The sequence below is a fragment of the Pristis pectinata genome, chromosome 8 (genome assembly GCF_009764475.1).
Source record: "Pristis pectinata isolate sPriPec2 chromosome 8, sPriPec2.1.pri, whole genome shotgun sequence".
NCBI lineage: Eukaryota > Metazoa > Chordata > Chondrichthyes > Rhinopristiformes > Pristidae > Pristis > Pristis pectinata.
In genome coordinates, this window is record NC_067412.1 from 81,091,167 (window position 1) to 81,108,394 (window position 17,228).

The following is a 17,228-nucleotide window of genomic DNA, read 5'->3' on the forward strand; positions in this document are numbered from 1 at the left end:
AAGGAATAAAGTCCTAACCTGTTCAATCTTTCCCTGTAACTCAACTCCTGAAGACCCGGTAACGTTCTATTAAATCTCCTCTGCACTCTTTCAATCTTACAAATATCCTTCCTATAGTTAGGTGACCAGAACTGCACGCAAAACTCCAAATTTGGCCTCACCAATGTCTTATATAACCTCACCATAACATCCCAACTCCTATACTCAATATTTTGATTTATGAATGCCAGGATGCCAAAAGCCTTCTTTACAACCCTGTCTACCTGCAACGCCACTTTCAGGGAATTATGTATCTGAACTCCCAGATCCCTCTGTTCCTCTGCACTCCTCAGTGCCCTACCACTTACTGTGTATGTCCTACCTTGATCTGTCCTTCCAAAATGCAACACCTCACACTTGTCTGCATTAAATTCCATCTGCCATTTTCTGGCCCATTCTTCCAGTTGGTTCAGATCCCTCTGCAGGCTTCGAAAGCCTTCCTCGCTGTCCACTATACCTCTAATCTTAGTGTCATCAGCAAACTTGCTGATCCAATTTACCACCTTATCATCTAGATCATTGATATAGACAACAAACAACAATGGCCCCAGCACAGATCCCTGAGGCACACCACTAGTCAGGCTTCCAGTCTGAAACAATCATCCACTACCACTCTCTATCTTCTCCCACACAGCCAATTTCGAATCCAGTTTACAACCTCTCCATGGATACCTAGTGCCTGAACCTTCTGAATTAACCTCCCATGTGGGACCTTGTCAAAGGCCTTACTAAAGTCCACGTGGACCACATTCACAGCCTTTCCTTCATCTACTTTCTTGGTAACCTCCTCGAAAAACTCTACAAGATTCGTTAAACACGATCTACCACGCACAAAGCCATGCTGACTAATCAGCCCTTGGCTGTCCAAATACTTGTATATCCGATCTCTCAGAACACCTTCCAATAATTTACCCACTACTGATGTCAGGCTCACTGGCCTGTAATTACCTGGTTCATTTTTAGATCCTTTTTTAAACAATGTAACAACATGAGCTATTTCCAGTCCTCCGGCACCGCACCTGTGGCTAAGGACATTTTAAATATATCTGCCCGGGCCCCTGCAATTTCTACACTAGTCTCTCTCAATGCCTGAGGAAATAGCTTGTCAGGCCCTGGGGATTTATCTACCTTTATTCGATGTAAAGCAGCAAGCACCTCCTCCTCTTTAATCTCTATATGTTCCATGACACTATTGCCTGTTTCCCTTCCTTCCATATCCGCTATGCCAGTTTCCTGAGTAAATACTGATGCAAAAAAACTGTTTAAGATCTCCCCCACCTCCTGAGGCTCCACACATAGACAACCACTCTGATCTTCTAGAGGACCAATTTTGTCCCTTACTATCCTTTTAATATACTTGTTGAAACCCTTTGGGTTTACCTTCACATTATCTGCCAAAGCAACCTCATGTCTTTTTGCCTTCCTGATTTCCTTTTTTCATATTTTCTTACATTTTCTATACTCTTCAAGTACCTCATTTGTTCCTATTTGCCTATACCTGCTATACACCTCTCTCCTTTTCTTAACCAGATCACCAATATCCCTTGAAAACCAAGGTTCCCTATGCTTGTTAACTTTGCCTTTAATCCTGGTCGGAACATGCAAACTCTGCACTCTCAAAATTTCGTCTTTGAAGGCCTTCCACTTACAGAGCACATCCTTGCCAGAAAACAACTTATCCCAATCCACTCTTCCTAGATCCTTTCTCATTTCCACAAAATTGGCCTTTCTCCAATTTAGAATCTCAACTCGAGGACCAGACCTGTGCTTATCCATAATTAACTTGAAACTAATGACATTATTGTCACGGGACCCAAGATGCTCACCTACACATACTTCTGTCACCTGACCTGCCTGGTCTCCCTAATAGGAGATCAAGTATTGCATTCTCTCTCGTTGGTACCTCCATATATTGATTTAGAAAACTTTCCTGAACACATCTGACAAATTTCAAGCCATCCAGCCCTTTCACAGTGTGGGAGTCCCAGTCAATATGTGGAAAGTTAAAATCCCCTACTATTACAACTTTCTGTTTCTTACATCGGTCTGCTATCTCACTACAGATTTGTTCCTCCAATTCTTTCTGACTATTGGGCAGTCTATAATACAACCCTATTAGTGTGGCCACACCTTTCCTGTTCCTCAGCTCCACCCATACGGCCTCTGTAGACGAGCCCTCTGGGCTGTCCTGTCTACGCACAGCTGTGATATTTTCCCTGACTAGTAATGCCACTCCTCCCCCTTTCATCCCTCCCCCTCTATCACATCTGAAACAACAAAACCCTGGAACATTAAACTGCCAGTCCTGCCCTTCCTGCATCCAAGTCTCACTAATAGCAATAATGTCGTAATCCCATGTGCCAATCCACGCCCTAAGTTCATCTGCCTTACCTACAATACTTCTTTCATTGAAATAGATGCACCTGAGAACATTTCTATCACATACAAACCTTTGATTTCTGTCAATACCTGAAGTCGTCGCATGATCTTTTTCCTCCTCCACCTCACTATCTGCTCTAACACTCTGGTACCCCTCCCCCTGCAATTCTAGTTTAAACCCCCGGAGCAGCACTAGCAAACCTACCCGCAAGAATGTTAGTCCCCCTCCAGTTCAGGTGCAAACCGTCCCGTCGGAACAGGTCCCACCTTCCCTGGACCAAAGCCCAATTGTCTAGAAACATGAAGCCCTCCCTCCTGCACCAATTCCTTAGCCACATATTTAGCTGCATGATCCTCCTACTTCTAGCCTCACTAGCTTGTGGCACAAGTAGCAATCCTGAGATTGCAACCTTGGAGGTCCTGTCCTTCAACTTTGCACCTAATTCTCTAAACTCTCTTTGCAGGACCTCCTCCTCTTTCCTATCCATGTCATTGGTCCCTACGTGGACCACGATATCTGGCTGCTCACCCTCCCTCCTGAGAATATCAAGAACTCGATCCGAGATATCACGGACCCTGGCACCAGGGAGGCAACAGATCATCCGAGATTCTCGATCTCTCCCACAGAACCTCCTATCTGTCCCCCTACCTATCGAATCCCCTATCACCACTGCTCTCTTCTTTTCCCTCCTTTGAATGATCCTTGAATTGTACGAAATGTCAGTTTTCAGCAACATTTAAACATATCATCGCATTAGAACGGATTCCTATTTTTAAGCTGCAAAGATTTTTTTTGCAAGGAAACCTGATCTCATTTTTCTTCTTATTCAAATCTGCTATGTTTATTTATGTGAATCACCAAGATCAGACTTTAATCACATACAATCTCTCCACAGCAATTGTCTAGCAAAATGAATGTAATCTCTGTTAGTTATGTCCTCCTTTTAATTTTGTATTCAGGAATACTACACAAAGGCAATGGAGAAAACCAGTTTATATCCCAGCAGCCATTTGTTATTACAAGCATCATGGGAAATGGTCGTCAACGGAGCGTTGCTTGTCCAAACTGTAACAGTCTGGCAAAGGACAATAAACTCTATGCACCAGTTGCACTGGCATGTGGCCCAGATGGCAGCATCTACATTGGGGACTTCAATTTTGTACGCCGGATCTTTCCATCTGGAAACGCCATAAATATTTTAGAGTTGAGGTATGCCATGCTTGGACTGATTTATATGAGAGTTTCACACCTGTAGTTTAGCTATTATAAGTCTGACATTTTAAAGCATTTACTGTTGTCAAGGGAGGGGATGTATAACTAAGTGCAAAATCTATATATTATGAATTTCCCAGTCATAGCCAGGAGTTTCTTTTTAGCCCTGAGCACTTGAGCTTAATTGTTATTTCCAATTGCATCTGGTAGCTCTTGTGTAAAGAGTTAGTATAAGCACTGCACTGTATATGTTTCACATGAATTGCTTCCTTCCCCTCACCCACATCATCCAACAGCCATAGTCAGCACAGGTGCCAGGGAGCAAGTTCCAGTAGCGTCCAGTATGTGGAGTCTCAACTTGTTCCCGACCTGCTTTGTCTACCATGTCATGGAAAAGTGTAGAAGAAAACAGTCACTAATGCTAAGAGTCATTAAGATTGACCATCTGTTCGCTGGAATGAAAGAGCTGGTGGTCCTGGAATATTCGAACCTTTATCTACCTCCCACCCATCCTAACAAAGTTTAATACATTATAAATAGATTGTAAGGTGCTATTTGGGATTTTCAACTTTAAGAGGAAAGCTGGAGACTTGGAGAGAAAACATAAAATGGTAATAATGAGGAAAGATTTGCCACCAAGAGAAAGTGAAACCCAACATATAACAGAAGTAAGAGAATATCTAGCCAATAGTGGCCACAATAGAATCTGGCATAGGATAGTATGTATGAACAGGATATTTAGGAAAGAGACCAGCTGATGATCTGGTGTAAAGCTAACTTTGAGGTGCTGAAGATAAAATATGGTCAAGCAGTTGTGAAAACATTTAAAATGGTGTTCAAAACCCATACAAAATACCACAATACAAATATCAATTAATATGTCATTTTTTTTTCTTATTCATGCATTTACTATCAACCATTGCCTTCATGAATGGAGACATAAGAGACTGCAGATGCTGGAATCTGGAACAAAAAAATGAACTGCTGGAGGAACTCAGCGGGCCAGGCAGGTGGTCTCGCCCCGAAACATCGACTGTCCTCTACAGATGCTGCCTGACCTGCCGAGTTCCTCCAGCAGCTTGTTTAATGCTTTAATGAATGTTAGATCTGCATTCATAATGGCTGAAAAAAACAAACATATGTGATATCATGGATGAATTAGGGCATAAGTGAAATATTGAAGGTAAGAAAATTAAGATATACTAGGTATACCTGAAGTTGAAGACAACGGAACAAGGAGAATACAGTGACACCAGGGAAGATGTAAAAAAGGCAAATAGCAAGGCAAAGAGGAACGATGGATTTAAGTTCCTTACATGCACAGAAATAAAACAAAGGAACAACAGATTTGGAATAAGAGTCTCAAAATTGAATCACATGGCAACATTTTTAAGCACTGATCAAAATTTGAATTTACTCAGAGCATATCACATTAGCAAACACTTCTGGGTAAAATATCACCAATCATAAAATTATCCAGGCATTGATTTGTTTTCTTTGTATAAGACACACACTGAATAATGTCATAATTCATAGTTCCCACCCACCCCCCCGTACTGACATAAACTGGAGCTTGGAGCTCCAAATTAATACCGTTGTCGAATTGTCTCAGCAGCACAAGGAGCACAATATGTTGCTTTGTTTTTACTTTTGCTGATTATGGGGACACCATGCTACCATTGGGAGACCTAATTAAGCAGCTTAAAACTTCATTGATTGTTTAAACTCCACAGAGTATGCTTAAATTAAGCTGAGGAATTTTCTCCAACATTTATCTGTTTAGGCACTCAATGCATGGTGCCTCAACTGTGATACAACCAGCAGAAAGTATTGTTACGCCCAAAGTTAGACACTCAGCATGGGAGGGGGAAACTCAGGGCAGAAGGTAAGAGTATGCCCATCATCAAAGAACCTACTCCCAGAGAATCTTAGAGACAGCACATCCCATCCCACCTCAATTTCTCTGATGAAAAAATGCTTTCATTGACTCAGCTTTTCCAAAGCTGTCATTGCTGAGATGTGTGACATCCTATAGGAGGACCTTCAACCAATATGTCCTGTCCTGCTGTCTTCACAGGGGTAAAGGTCTCCCTTGCCACATAATCACTACAAGCAGACATAGCAGATCTCTGCCATATCTCCCAATTTGCTGCTCATGGCTTCATCAGAAAGGTGACCCCAGACACTGTACTCAGGAAGAACTGGTTTCATCCACTTTGATTTCAGTGAGATACAAGTGGCATCTCAGGCAGTGGGACTTGCCAGCATTGCTGGCTTTCCACAAATTCCGACAGTCATTCACAACACTCGTGCACCTAGGATGAAGAACCCAGAGATTTTAATCAATAATCAGTGGGACAGATGGAGTGATACATAAAATCCCTCACATCCTATTTTGTATGTCCACTTGCACTGATTATAACGCATAAATTAACGACTCTCTTCTGCATTTATTTAAATGGCTTGCTGGGCCATCCTGATAAGTGGAATCCAATTTAAAGAACTCAGGCTTCTGCATGGAATACATTTTTTTTGTGAGGAGCTACATTCTGCAGCTATATGCAGATCACCCTGACATATCTTATGAGGACATGAAATTTCTTTCCATATAGCTTTATTATATGGGGATTATCAAATCTAAAGAACACTATATGGACCAGCTCTTGACAAGCCTCCTTTATACTGGGCCTGGAAGACTTCCTCACTCCTGTGCTACACTAGACTTTTGTCCTGGTGTTATCTCATTGGCCAGGATTTGCATTTCACTTTGAGTGTACATGGGAGCTGTCTCCCTCTCCCCTGCAGCCTCAGTCTCCTCCTGAGCAGCCCATGTCTATCTTGCTACTGTTTGACTGCATTGGGGAGCATGTTTTTTAAAGGATGACGTTGTTCCTCAGAGTGTTGGGAGATATGCTACATTAGGTGAGACCAGTCAGGAACTACAAAGGTCCTGGTTTAACACTTGTTTCTGGGTATTGTGGGTGTAAACCACCTTAAAACTGTTCCAGATGTCTTTTTGATCAGTTTCACAATCATATATGCAGAACACAATTTGACATTTGTGCCAAATAAGTGCAATCCAATTTCATGAAGGGACATAGAACATAGAACACTACAGCACAGTACAGGCCCTTCAGCCCACAATGTTGTGCCGACATTTTATCCTGTTCTAAGATCTATCTAACCCTTCCCTCCCACATAGCCCCCTGTTTTTCTATCATTCATGTGTCTATCTAAGAGTCTCTTAAATGTCCCTAATGTATCTGCCCCCACAACCTCTGCCAGCAGTGCTTTCCACACACCCACCACTCTCTGTGTAAAAAATTTACCTCTGACATCTCCCTTATACCTTCCTCTAATCACTTTAGAATTATATCACCTCGTGTTAGCCATTGTCACACTGGGAAAAAGTCTCTGACTGTCCACTCAATCTATGCCTCTTATCATCTTGTACACCTCTATCAAGTCCCCTCTCATCCTCCTCTCCAAAGAGAAAAGCCCTAGCTCACTCAACCTATCCTCATAAGACATGCTCTCCAATCCTGGCAAGATCGAGGTAAATGTCCTCTGCACCCTCTCTAAAGCTTCCACATCCTTTCTATAATGAGGCGACCAGAACTGAACACAATACTTCAAGACAAATAAGAGGACAGAAGACAGAAGTATTCAGTAAAGTTTTTGCTTCAGTGTTTAACATGGAGGTGGATCAGGTGATATTCGAAGAATTACAAATGACATAATGACATTTAAAACCTGAAAGGAACAAATGCTTATTAAGCTCATAAAATTAGCAGAAGATAAGACCTCTGTTCCAGACGGATTGCATCAGCACATTCTGAAATAAACTAGGGAAAAGATGGCAGAGGCACTTTTACATCAAAATATAATTTATAAAGAAATATTATTGTGCCAGAGAAGCGATGGATGACTTACACAATGCCAGAATTTAAAGAGGAGAACGTATATGTTCATGAAACACAGGCATTTCAATATCAGCTATAAGAAAAATAATGGAATCCCTATTAAAGGAGAAAATTGAAAAATATCATGGAGCTAAAAATTTAATAATGAGTAATGTATCTCAATATGGTGATTCTTGCCTGGCCATCTCATTGAATTCTTTGAAGGCAACAGAGCGTGTAGACAAGGATGTTATGGTTAATGTAACACATATCCATTTGTTAAAAGCCTTGTGAAAAGTTAGCATACAACATACAAACAAATCATCTGAGAACATGTGGATTAATTAGCAGATTAAGTGGCTTGCAAACAGTGAGTAAATTTTAAAATTCAAGAGTGGGGCTTGGAGCAGTGCTTAGATTACTTTTATTCACAATCCATATTAACAATGTAGACCAAACCATAATACTGTATTTTTGAAAAATGCAAAATAAAAAAAATGTTCTTGAAATGATCAGGAGGTCAGACAGAATTAAGAGAGAAAAACAGAGTTAATGTATAAGGTCAAGGACCTTTCCTGAGAACAGTTCTGTTGAAACTTGAGGTGAAATTACATTCTGTATTGGCACAAAATATTAATATACTCATAAACAGATATTTTAACTTACTTAATATATAATGTCTAAGGTATTCATTTGAATAGTAAATGATATTAACAGAAAAATGTTAAATCTTTTGCCTAGAAATCGATTTATTGTTAGTAGTGCTAAATGAGCTACATAGCAGCATCAGTTCTTGTGCTCTGCCTCTGAAGTTCATTCCATTGACTTCAAGGAAATGAATTTTGAAGGAAGAGTAGGTCTAGAATGTAGAAAATATTTAAAGAAAACCTGCACCCACTACTAATAAGGGTGGGGTGCAGGTGAATTTCTAGACAATTGTGCACCAATATAGAGCAAGGTTTCACCCATTTTTGTGCTTTTATTTATTGGGGTGTTTAATTTTGTATGCCTTAAATTAAGTCTTGTCTTTCTTTTCTGTTCCTCATGTGTTGCATTGATGATTCTTTGAATCAGAAACAGAGACATGAGACACAGGTAAGTCAATGTTTTTTAATGTTTCTGAGTTATAAATGCAAAATTAAAACTAGGAGTGCCTCCTTAAAATTAAGTGATAAGAGTTCAAGTGCACAATTTGAAATCTTATCTGGTGACTTGAAGCTGACTGTGATACGTTTTCTTATCAAGCTCCAAGGACTGAACCTAATATAGATTATTATGGGTTCAGTGATTGACAGATATAACAGTTTAACATAAGTCTCTACTAACAGGCTCAAGACCACGGATATAACTGGGTGTCAGAGGAAAGAGGTAGGGAATTTCTGGACAAAAAACCTTGGAAACGCTGGCTTCTGCTGAAATCATCAGCAGGGCATTTTAAAAATTTTTGCAACAGGTTTCCTGATTGTCATCTGACCAACTTGTTGAGGTGGAAAAAACAACCAGGGAGCAGATGTCAGATAAGTAGGAGATTGTAGTGGAGATGGTAGGGTAATCATAAATGTGTCACGAGTCAGCGATTGTTGGGTGGGGTGCAATCAAAGTTTGAAATTGTAGGAATGGTCATGTTAGTTAAGTAAGGAATTAAGTGACATGGGTGAGCTGGTAGTGTTGTGCCAATGGCAGGAGCTTTATAGAGGTTTGCATGTGGGACTCAAGAAACTAATCCCACTGCTCTGGACCAGCAAGGAGTGCAGAATGTGGCCCTTCCACCTCGTTCTACTTGCCATGATTTTCAAGCCCCAGTAAACATGGCCTTCAAGGTTTGAAAACACTATGTGATGAACTGAAGCCAACCAACCATTAAAAAGATAATTGATTGACTTGCCTCTGGAGAGTAGTGTTACGTACCAGCAACAATAGAAACACACCAAGTCATCTATAGGTGTTAGAAACTATTTTATTAATAACTACTTATGATAATAAGAAAAGTAAAAATGTTAGATATCAAATATAATCCCCAAAACTAAACTCAAAGTGTGTGTGTGGCAAATTCCCAAACTCCAAGTCCAGGAATAGGTCTCAAAATTCAGTTCAGCAAGTCATAAGGTGAAACGTGAACAAAGGCTTTTGCAAAACCACCGTTGACTGAAGAGAAAATGTAGAGAGAATATAGAGAGAATTTACGAAATCCAAATGTTCCATGATGGAACACATACAACACCTCAATCACTGATGATCTCCATTGCTTTGTTCTGAAGTATCTGCCACCCCGAAGGCATTCGAGACATGGCCGCCCACATAAATACCTGTTTCCCTCTACAGGTTAATGACAAAGTGGACTCCACTTGTTTGCTCCTAAAAATCATTACATGGATTGTAGTGACAGACACAGCTATTGTTCTTCATCCATTGCTACGGAGACCAGCTGTCAATCTCTGTCTCTCTCTCTCTTTCTCTCTTTCTCTCTCTTTCTCTCTCTCTCTCTCCCCTCGACTCACTGACCAAAAACCGTCAGCACGTTGTAATCTTGCTGTCGTGACGACACTACACATACACTAAACACCCGTGATGACACTACACATACACTAAACACACTACTACTCTACTGTACTATATCTTAAAGGGACATTCACCAAATAGCAACCTGATCCGTAACAGTAGTTTTTTATCTCCTGATCTACCCTACTTCTGCAAAAAACAGAAGTTGGTGGGGTGAGGCTCATTGCCTCAAAGATTTAACCCCAAAGAACCTCCACCCCATGTCATCACCCACCAGTCTCCAACTCATCAGTCCTTGGGGGTAAAGTTATCCCCCATTTATATCTGTACGTGGAATCGTCTGTGCAATAATACTTCCAAAGCAATCACACTATTCTGATGATAAAAATTTAAACTCCTAACTTTCATTTGTGGTGCACTGAAGCTTCAAGTCGCACTAACTCATCTGTTTGACTTTTGGCCCATTATATCTTTCAGCTGCGTGGGTCAGGTAAATATTTAGAGATTCATGATATTCTGTATGTCAAAAATGTGGCTGATACTTGACAGAATATATGCAAAATGTTATAATGAGTACACATTTAACCACCAGTGCAAACTCAACACACTGAGGCAGAGCACTCCACATTCTCAACATGTATGCATACATGGTGTTGTAATTGAAGAAAGGAACTCAACTGAACTTGTTTTATTTTACCTTTTTGGGTAATGTTACTTTGAAGCTGTGGAAATAACAGAATATGACTGCTTTGCTATAGATGCACAAGATCAGCCTGACAAAGTACAAAATTGCCCAGACACACCCATAAGAATAAGGACCTATCAGAAAAGGAGCAAATAACGGACAGTTACTAATCCTTCATACACTCCCGATCGTCAGTGAAACAGTGAAAGATATTATTGGCAGAGCTATCAATCAGCATTTGCCAGTTAATTTCAAATTGCTTCCTGATGTGTACTGTGGATTCAGTGAGGACCACTTGGCCCCTTTGCAGCCTCACCTTAAACATTATCAAAATAGTTGAATTCCATGGCCAAAGGCTATGCAAAAAGTGCAGATAAAAGGCCAACAAGGGAGGAATGGTGAAATTGTCTGGGGTTGTAGAACTATGGGAGATAATGGAGATAGCGAGAGAGGAAATCAAACTAGAATGAGTACCGGGATTTTTTTTAAGCTCAGTTGTCAGGGCAGAATAGGTTCTGGGCAGCAAAGGTTTAGATAGTCTAAAGGTTACAAGGTATGGCAGGGGCAGGTTAACCATGAGATGAGTCATGAGGTGACAAGAGGATGGGTGAAGGCTTTTGCAGAGAAAGGGCTGAGGTAGAATGGAAACAATACATGCCACAGAGAGGGAGGTAAATATTTTTGTCATGGGGAAAATTGGAGCTCAGAATCAGAATCAGGTTTATTATCACTGACATATGTCGTGAAATTTGTTGTTTGCAGCAGCAGTACAGTGCAAGACATAAAGATTACTATAAGTTACAATAATAAATAAATTGTGCAAAAGAGGAATAATCAGGTAGTGATCATGGGTTCGTGGACTGTTCAGAAATCTGATTACAGAGGGGAAGAAGCTGTTCCTGAAATGTTGAGTGTGGGTCTTCAGGCTCCTGTACCTCCTCCCCAATGGTAGTAACGTGAAGAGGGCATGTCCCAAGTGGTGTGGGTCCTTAATGATAGATGCTGCTTTTTTGAGGCACTGATTCTTGAAGATGTCCTCGATGGTGGGGAAGGTTGTGTTTATAATGGAGCAGGCTGAGTCTACAACCTTCTGCAGCCTCTTTTGATCCTGCACATTGGAGCATCCATTCCACACGGTGATGGAACCAGTCAGAATGTTCTCTACTGCACATCTGTAGAAATTTGCAGGAGTCTTTGGTGACATACCAAGTCTCCTCAAACTCCTAATTGGGTAGAGCCACTGCAGAAAGCTTCACTATAGATAGAAGAGGAAGAGCTGATAATGTTGCCAAGAGACTGCACATTAATGAGTGGGAGAGAGTAGGTCGAGAGTGGATCCTTGGAGGAAACCACAGGTATGATTTTGGAGCCTTTATTGGAATAAAAAACAGAACACTGGAAGAACTTAGCAGGTTCATCAGCGTCTGTGACAACAAAAGGTCTAAGTTGATATTTCAAGTCAAGACCCTGCTTCAGGGTTGAGAAGGAAGAGGAAAGATTGCCAGTATATAGTACTACTGGGGCTGGGAGTGGAAATAGAGTCTGGTAGCTGATAGGTGGAACCAGATGGGGAGGAGAGGATATGCAGATGGAACCAGGTGGGAGGGGGGTAGGTGGGGCAGAAGCTGAAGGGGGTGGGAATGGTGAACAAAGGGAGAAGAAAACGAGATGGATAAGTGAGTGAATGTGGGAGGAGAACACCAGGGATATGTGTTACCTGAAATTGAAAAATCCAATATTCAATCCATTGGCTCATAAGCTACCTAAGTGAAATATGATAGGTACCACCTATCATGTACCAGCCTCTGTCCCACCATCCCCTCCCCCACCTAGTTCGATCTGCCCATCATCCCCTCTCCCCATCTGGTGCCACCTATCACCTACTAGCCTTTATCTCCACCTCCCACCCCCCCTCCCCCGCCCCCTGTACTGCTATATACTGGCGATCTTTCCTCTTCCCTCTCAGTCCTGATGCAGGATATCAATCCAAAACATCAGTAAACCTTTTGCCTCCATAGTAACCAATTTAACCACTCAGTCCTTCCAGCATTCTCTTTTTTGTCCGGGTTCTAGTATCTTTTATCTTCAAGCCTTTGCTGGAGAAGCTTTTACTGGAGATTCTCTGGTAACAATCGGCTGCACAAGAATGAAACCAACCAAGGGCAGCTTCTCTTTGATAGACAGAGTAAAGGCATTAAAGGGTGGTATGTACAGCAAGACAGGAGAAATCACTGTGGTCTTAATGACAGACAATTTCATTTTTAGGGCTCTCTTGATGCAGTGAAAAGGACAGAAGTATCAATAGAGAGATTCACACATAAAGTGACAACACATTCAAGAACTCTTAAGTAGTCATCAAAGTTAGAAGTGGGGCAAAACTTTACAAAAAAGAGTTAAGATTCTTTTGAAAAAGCTGATGAGAACAATGGTTTTAAAAGGCAAAACTACGTACTTGAGGAGAGACATCAAATTACCTTGTCACCTAGTTTGGGGAGTGGGCGGATGGCAAGATGAGAAAGTGTACAGTCAGTGATTTAGTAGAAATGGGATCAAACTAGGAGGAAAATTAAAAAAAGATAATTTTCAGGACAAGGAACCCAAGAAAATGGATTCTTTCAGTGGGCAAAGGGAAGCTGTAGGAGCAATAAATGGGCTCATTCATAATATCAACGTTCTTCATCTTTGTTGGAGTGAGGACAGTGGTAGCAGGAAAAAGGGCTTAAGGAAAACAGTTGGCTGTGAATTTAAGAAGTTCAAGTTGCTGTCAGCTGGTCCACTTGTGCAGTTCTCAAGGTCAAACCAGACCAGGCCGAGTTCAGAAGCCTCTGGCCATTTATAACTTAAAAGAGGAATTTACAATGCTTTGTTATTAGTATGAGCTACGGAATGAAAAAAGTCAGGACAGTCCAATCAAAATATTCCAATTACATTTTTATTCACGGTTCATTACATTGACATTTGCTTTGTTAATTAGATCTCTTTATTCTGTCCTTAAAAATATTAATTAATAGTTTTAAATGCAACCCACACCAAGAATAAATTTTAAGCCAATGTGTGTTGGGTTCTGTTGAAAACTCTGGAGCTGATATTCTTCAGCCTGTTAGGTCTTTGTGAGCAGCATTTTAATTAACCAAAATTCAGGGAGAAGCAATGACTCCAGGCCATATATGACATCCAGCAGATGCCTTTATTTATTTCAACAGAATAAATTCATTAATTTTAATTCAATATTGTATCATAAACACAAATAACTTTCATTTCTTATAACAAGGGTCTAGAAATTCTTTTGAGCAGTGTCATGTTTTTATGTGCTGCACAATAGAATTTTAGCAAAAACTCAGACACTGAACTTGATTGGGTATCGAATGTGATGGTAGTGTGCTTCCAGAAGGCTGTTCCATAACCTTCATCCACTGATGTGTGGGCATGCAGAGGCCATTGGGCACCCACATGGTGTACAGTACAGGATTTGATGCCATTAGTTCAAGGGTCTTCTGTGTGTGTGAGGAATATGGATGGAAGAGGACTTGGATGTTGGGCTGAGGGTAGACATGATGTTATTTAGAGGAGGCTTGACCTTAATTGCCCATTGCCAGGAAGTCCAAGATGTTCATTATCTTCTATATAGTTCCTGCAAGTGTTTGTTCCCATTCCCCTTACCCGCCCCAATCACTTCTTCTTTCACCCCCAACCCTGACCCCAACCAGCCAATTGCCTCTTCCTCGAATCCCTGATTTCCACTGCAAATGACCTCAACCCAATCCTCTTTCTATCTAAAACTGACTCTATTCCATTGTCCACCCTTATTTCCCTCACTTCCACTGTGGGCTAATCCTCCCTGTCCCTTCCACATTATTTTTGCGCCATCTTCCTTTTCCCTTTCATTGACCGTTTGTGGCCCTATTAGTGATAAAAGCTTTTCTTGCTTATTTATGACACAGAAGGAGGCAATTTGGCCCTTCATATTATGCTGACTCTGAGCAGAGCAATCCTATTTCACCTCTCCATACAGGCAGCACCCGAGGTCAGGATTAAACCCCAGTCCCTGAGGTTGTGAGGTAGCCTCAAGTGCTACTCCACCATGTTCTCCCACCATGCTGCCCTTCTGTGCACAATGTATGTGAAGCCTGTGCTCATGCACATGATGCCTTGGGCCTTGTGAGTACCAGAATGAAACTGTGAAGGTCATCTACTCTAACCTGTTCTTTTAAACACCTTCAAATTGCTTGCTTCCCCTGAATACTCTTTCACATCATGGACATCCTGCAAGCATTAAAAGGGTATCTAAGATTAAAACAGGATCTAGATCAACTGGGTTTGTGGGCCAAGGACTAGCATAGTAAATGGTAGGACCCTGGAGAATGCTTCAAAACAGAGAGACCCAGGAATACAAGTGCATAGATCCCTGAAAGTGGTGACACATGTAAATAGGCTTGTGAAGGAGTTTGGCAAACTTGGCTTCATCAGTCAGGGCACTGAGTACAAGAATTGGGACATCATGTTACAACTGTGCAAGTTATTGGTGAGACCACACTTGGAGTATTGCGTACAGTTCTGGTCGCTTAGCTATAGGAAGGATATCATTAGGTTGGAAAGGGTATAGAGAAGATTCACAAGGATGTTACTGGGACTGGAGGGCTTGAATCATAAGGAGAGACTGGATAGGCTGGGGCTATTTTCCCTGGGGCATAAGAGGCTGAGGGTTGATTTGTGGAGGTGTATAAAATCATGAGGGGCATAGATAAGATGAACAATCAGTTTTTTTTTCCCAGAGGAGGGGATTCTGAAACTCGAGAGCATAGATTTAAGGTGAGAGGGGAAACATTTAAAGGGGACGTGAGGGGCAACTTTTTCACACAGAGGATGGCAGGTATGTGGAACAAGCTACCAGAGGAAGTAATAGACGCAGGTACAATTACAATGTTTAAGAGAATTTAGATAGGTGGATAGGAAAGGCCTAGAGGGATACAGGCCAAATGCAGGCAAATGGGACTAGCTCAGATAGGCAAATTGATCGGCATGGACAAGTTGGACAGAAGGGCCAGTTTCCGTGTTGTATGACTCTATGACTGTATGACTCGATGACATACAGGCTCAATTTTAGGCACCACTCATAGCTTAAACTGGCCAAACAGAACACACTAATCCCACTTACACCCTTCTGGCTGTCTGCAGAAACCTCCTACATTAAGCAATTAAGCAGGAATGGAGTGGGCTCTGAGTAAATATGCAGCAGTGCATGATCTGTAATATCAGTAAGAGCTTGAGTGGGAGAGGGGTATGTGCTGGCTCCCCACACGTAAACCAGATTGAAGGCTGCCAAGTCTGGAAGGGACGTTTTATAATTATTTATCCAGTGTCCTGTGGTCCAGGAGGTGAAATCTCTCACCACTGATCTTGGAGAAAAAAATCCAATCCCTATCACCATCACTGATTCACCTTCCTCTCAATCCCCACTCAAGCTTCCAACCTTCCCTCTGTTTTTCATTCATCATTCTGACCTCAGCACCACAATTGTGATCCGGAACTTCACCCTGCTGAAGGCTAAGGGCCATCCCAATGGGTTCCCCACCTGCAGCCTCCCGCCACTTGCTTCTGTATCTGCTTGTCAGCCAGCTGTTAATCGCTGATGGTCAGTCACATGTCCTCAGAGGTTTGCCACAGTGACACAGGTAGTAGAGCTGCTGCCTCACAGCTCCAGCTATCTGGATTCAATCTTGAACTCTGGCGCTGTGTGGAGTTTTCTCTGGTTTTCCCTCACATCCCAAAGCCATGAGGGTTCACAGGTTAATTGGCCACTGTAAATTGCCTGCAGTGCAGGTGGGTGGTAGAATTGTTGGGAATGTGGGGAGAACAGGTTACAAGAAAACTAATGAGGGAATGGGATTGTTCTGTGAACCTGCATGAGGTCAATGGGCTGAATGTCCTCTTTCTATGTTGGAAGGAAATATGGAAAGGCAGAATCCCCGTCCTCACTTGCTAGGTCTCAACTCAAGCACCTCACCCTCATGATCCTTTCTGCCTCCACATTAATATCAAAGCCCTGTTGCCACATGTCTCTATCTCCTTTTCCCATCTTTAACACCTAATGGTTCACGTGAAATAGTCAGAAAAATAATCCTGCATAATGTTCAAGAAAAAAAAGATCTAAGGGTAGGTCCACTTTTCCATACAATTAAAATATCACTGATTTCTGACCAACAGATCTCAATCAGTGAGGATAGGCAGTAACACCTCCAGCACGATTATTCTCAACACTGGTGCCACACAAGGCTGTGTCCTCAGCCCTCTACTCCCTATATACTCATGACTGCATGGCTAGATTCTGATCTAACTCCATCCACAAGTTTGCAGATGATACCATCGTAGTAGGCCGTATCTCAAATAACGATGAGTCAGAATACAGGAAGGAGATAGAGAGCTTAGTGACATAGTGTCATGACAACATTTCCCTGAATGTCAGCAAAACAAAAGAGCTGGTCATTGACTTCAGGGAAGTGGGTGGTGTACA

General features: G+C 41.7%; 1 protein-coding gene across 9 annotated transcripts in view; it reads left to right on the forward strand.

Moving 5' to 3' along the window:
- The window catches only part of tenm1 (teneurin transmembrane protein 1), a 1,611,625-nt gene that overhangs the window by 1,483,143 nt on the left and 111,254 nt on the right, over nucleotides 1-17,228 (forward strand). For all 9 annotated transcript variants that reach the window (XM_052021038.1, XM_052021037.1, XM_052021042.1 and 6 more), the window contains 2 exons: nucleotides 3,379-3,628; nucleotides 8,608-8,628. In XM_052021038.1, coding sequence (XP_051876998.1) covers nucleotides 3,379-3,628; nucleotides 8,608-8,628 — 271 coding nt within the window. The remainder of the gene's footprint in view (nucleotides 1-3,378; nucleotides 3,629-8,607; nucleotides 8,629-17,228) is intronic.